Consider the following 4,721-nt stretch of genomic DNA (forward strand, 5'->3'; position numbering starts at 1 on the left):
TAAAATTCCACCTTTTATAAACCACCTTCCCTTTCAACCAGTCAATACTGCAATCATGTACTACTTATTTTCTCTGAGTTCTTTATTTACCTAGTTAGTACTTCTTTTACTCCCACATTCTTGCCGTGATCTCTGGTATTATACAGAACTACTAGGAAGCTAGCTTACAAGAGAACCCTTATGCTCTTTACATCATTAACTACTAGCTGTTAAAGAAACACTTTCAGTTGCGGGTTTTTGCCGGATTTTACAGAATGCTCATCCTCACTGCTGATATTGCCCCTGTAGAAAAGAAGTATTTAGTACATTTAACTCATGTGAGCTACAACAAAATGCAATATTCAATTCTGGCAAATGCCTATGTATAAAATTACTGAGTTGTTTCACTCAAAACATGGTTAGAATTAGTATCACCACACTAAAAAGGAGCTTTGTTTAATGTTTCACATAAAAAATATAGCGAAGCCTGCTCTATGATTTTAATTTAGGAATCACACATCTACACGCAAGTTTTGAACCAGGGCTTAGCACAACAGTCTTTTGTGTGTGTCTTGTTTTTTATTAGTTCCTCTGCAATGCAAAAGACGACAAGCAGAGAAACCTTTCAAAGAGGCAATTCACAGAAGATCCATGAAGACAAAAATCAACCATTAGAGAAAAACCTATGTCTATGGCTCTGTTCGGTACCACTGGATGCTGCATAGAGCAAACAATGCTTATCTGATAGATTACGCATAATGTCGTGGGTCCCCAATTCGACCTGCTTTTATTGCCGCTTTTCACCTCCAGAACTGTAAGTCAGTCACTAACTAGTTCTCCCCCCACAAAAATGTTCTACTCAGCTTTAAATTAATATTGCAAAACTACTGTAATTCAGTAGTGTTGGTAAGCCCCTTTTTCTCTCATAATGGCCTGTCCCAGCCCTTAAAGTGCATATGCCAATTTGGTTCAAGTTTTAGATTCTGGAATGTTCCACAGTGCCTCTTCAAAAACAGTTCCAGTTTAATTGTGCCTTCCCTAGGTGATTCCAAGTCTGAAAAATGCCTGTTCTGAATCTATTATTTATGTTATATGCAGCAATATCTTACCTATTTCATTCTGGAGTCTGGAAAGCACTGTAGACCAGATAATCTTTACCTACCTTAATCTCCTAGGAAGGGCAATGGAAGTTTTTGACACAGTAAAATATAGCTGGCCTAAGAATCAGTGAAAAGAAATCATGGAATGTTTTCTCAAGGACTGCATGGGACCCAACATGTTCATTTTGAATCCCAGAATGCCTATTTTGGATCTTAAATGTTGCTTCAAATACACATGGGTGAAAGCTGTAATTAAGTGAAAATGCAGCACCAATAATAGCATGTTAAAAGTTAGCAATTCTCAATTGTCAGTACTGTAACAACTGAATATCGTATTACTTCTACCTTCTCCTCCCATACATTGAATTTCTTCAATACTGCCAAAGTGCATGTACTAATCATAGACTCTGAATGTTAAATTAACCAGGAAAAAGATATAAATCAGGCTGGTATTTCTTGAGGGCATCAGTAGAAAACAGTGATTTCAAATCATTTTGATTATAAAATTTTACTTCACAATCCTTCTCCAGATCACAGATATTCATAATTAAAAAGAGTATGGAATTAATGTAATGTTAGCTGTTTCACCATCAGCATCACATAAAGAAAAAAGAAACAATAAAATATGATGCAGAATTCACTCTTCCAATGATTGTCATTGAACTATTACATTAGTAAACATTCACAGTATGAAGTCTCTTTCAATATATCTCCAGCATATAAAGTAGTGCAAAAAAGCATTCCAGTCATTTTGCCTTTGCAGTCAGACCAGGTTAAATGATTCTCTTACTTCATTTCTTTCATTATTAGACAACAAATGCTGCAATGCCTCCAAAGAGAGTTATAAAAATAAACAATTTCTGGAGGGTCAGCAGCCTTTTCAAAGTAAATTTCCAGTTAAAAACAAGCATTATAGGTTTCAAGAAAAAAATTTAGATTTATCTTCTGTAGAATATCTTTTTACATTAAATTTACCATTTGAAAAACAATGACTATGGTATCCAGTGATGTATGGTAGCTGCTATTAAAGCACTGATAAACAGATAAATGACTACCAAACTTCATTGCTTCTTACATAGTAAATACCTCAGAATGCCAACTTTTACCACAGAGCTGTTATTAGTGATGTCGACAGTTCATGCACCCACTTTAAAACTGACTTGGTTTTAATAAATTTTTCAGCCTTATGTGCAAAACACTTGCATTCTAATAAAAATATAAAGTCTGAAATTATATCAGATCTAGCAATCCCTTCCTCAAGTTATACCACTTACTTGATATGTAATACAAGTTTAGCAATGCTTTTTATTTGTATTTAACCACTAAATGGCATACTACTGTATGCTGTGGACTCTTGTTTGCATATTTCATTATTTTCACTGCACTCTTTAATGCATAAATATATTTGGAAACGTTCAAAATTACACATCAGTTTCCACAGAATTTGAATTTACACAGTTTTTCTTCTCTGACTCACTGCTATTCCCCATGTCCTGACTTTTTTTCTCCTTTACACAGAGAGATTCTTTAACTCCTTCTTCCATCTCCAAATATTCTGATTTATCCTCTGTGGATGAAGATGATGAGCTTCTAAATTTCTTCAGTAAATTTGTTGGGAGGTAAGGGCAACTGACTGCATTTTGCATCAGCTGCGTTTGTTCTTCATTCTCAGTCTCTCTGTGGTAGAAATAGTTAAAATTGGAGACAATCACTGGCACTGGTAAAGCAATGGTTAACACTCCTGCAATGGCACACAGGGACCCAACTATTTTCCCACCCACAGTTATGGGTTTCATATCCCCATAACCAACTGTAGTCATGGTCACTACAGCCCACCAAAAGGCATCTGGGATGCTTTGAAAATGGGTGGCAGGCTCATCAGCTTCTGCGAAGTAAACAGCACTGGAAAACAAAATTACTCCGATAAAAAGAAAAAAGATGAGGAGGCCAAGTTCCCTCATGCTGGCCCTGAGTGTATGACCCAGGATCTGCAAACCCTTGGAGTGCCTGGAGAGCTTGAAGATGCGAAACACCCTGACCAGACGAATGATCCTCAGGATGGCAAAAGACATGGCCTGTTGACCATTACTGCCCTGCTCCTGTGCCAAGTCAGTGCCCAGAGTAATGAAGTAAGGCAAGATGGAGACAATGTCTATGATGTTCATGATGTTCTTGAAGAAGTGTGCTTTGCTTGGACATGCAAAGCAGCGCACTGTAAACTCAAAGGAGAACCAAATGATGCATACTGTCTCTACAATGAAAAAAGGGTCATTGAAGATAGTGTGGTCCCCAGCATCCAGGTGAAGTGACTCATTTGAAAGCCCCTTCCCTAAGCTTAGGGACATGATGAATTCTTTGTCATCTCTGAACTCTGGCAAAGTCTCCAGACAAAAGATGACGATGGAGATCAAGATGACCAAGACAGAGACAATGGCAATGCCTCTGGCTGGACTGGAGCTCTCCGGGTACTCAAACAGCAGCCAAACCTGCCTCTTAAACTCATTCTCCGGCAAAGCTTTGTCCTCTTCCTCTTTGACAAACCCTTCATCCTCCCTAAACTTGAGCATGGCCTCCTCCCCAAGCTGGTAGAATTTCACCTCCTCAGTGAAGATGTCAAAGGGTACATTGACTGGCCTCTTCAGCCGACCACCACTCTGGTAGTAGTACAGGATGGCATCAAAGCTGGGCCGGTTCCTATCAAAGAAGTATTCATTCCTGAGAGGGTCAAAGTATCTCCCTCGCTTCGCTGGATCACCCAACAATGTCTCCGGGAACTGAGCTAATGTCTTCAGTTGGGTCTCAAACCGCAGTCCTGACACGTTGATTACCACACGCTCACAACACTCGTACTCACTGTAGCGAACAGAGCTGTAACCCCCAGGGCCTCCACCATCATCAGGTGGCTGGTCCGAGTATGAAAACTCATCCTCCCCATAGTCATCACTGTAGTAGAGCTTTCCTTCTTCCTCATCGTCTTCATCCTCGTCTTCATCCTCCTCTTCCTCCTCACTCAAGTCCTTCAGTATTCTCTCTTCAGAACCACTGAGAGGCAGCAGCTCCGAACAGGGGAAGGAGGCCCCACACTCCCTACTTCCCAAGTGGTGGCTCCTCTTTTTCCCTTTCTTCCGCCTCTTACCACTCTGGCGGTGGGGCATGCTGCTGCGTGACGCGTTCCCACCATGAGAGGAGGATGCACCTCGACTCTGTTCCTGATGGTAGTGGTGATATGGTCCACCTCCACCTGTTGCCCCACCTTCTACTGCTGCTGTTGCTGCTGCTACGGCTGCAGCTGCTGCAGCTCTCGAGTGTGCCAGCCGCTCTCTCTCTCGGGCCCGAGCTTGGACCGCATATCCATAGGGCATGTGGCTGTTGCACCCAGAGCTATCTGCACTCACCATTGCAACCTCCATTTTGCAACTGCTTTTTTTTTATCGCTTAATGCAAAAAGGGTTTGTTTTATTTACAATGTAAGCTTAACTTTCACTAGAAAGTTCAAAGCCATTTGCATTTGGAGGACAGTCCCTCGGACATAGAGCAGGGCAACATAGTCTTAACACTGAATCTATCTTTTGGAAACCCACAGATCTACATTTTCTTATTGTCCGGAACGTTTGACATAAACTACTGTTTTGCTAATAAGAA

General features: G+C 40.6%; 1 protein-coding gene across 1 annotated transcript; it reads right to left on the bottom strand.

The window, feature by feature from the left end:
* Positions 1-2,500: 2,500 nt before the first annotated feature.
* Positions 2,501-4,489, bottom strand: KCNA4 (potassium voltage-gated channel subfamily A member 4). Its single transcript, XM_009811055.2, has one exon. It carries the CDS (start codon positions 4,487-4,489, stop codon positions 2,501-2,503), a length of 1,989 nt encoding a protein of 662 aa, XP_009809357.2.
* Positions 4,490-4,721: the final 232 nt, after the last annotated feature.

This window comes from Gavia stellata, chromosome 17 (genome assembly GCF_030936135.1).
Source record: "Gavia stellata isolate bGavSte3 chromosome 17, bGavSte3.hap2, whole genome shotgun sequence".
In the NCBI taxonomy this organism is placed as follows: domain Eukaryota; kingdom Metazoa; phylum Chordata; class Aves; order Gaviiformes; family Gaviidae; genus Gavia; species Gavia stellata.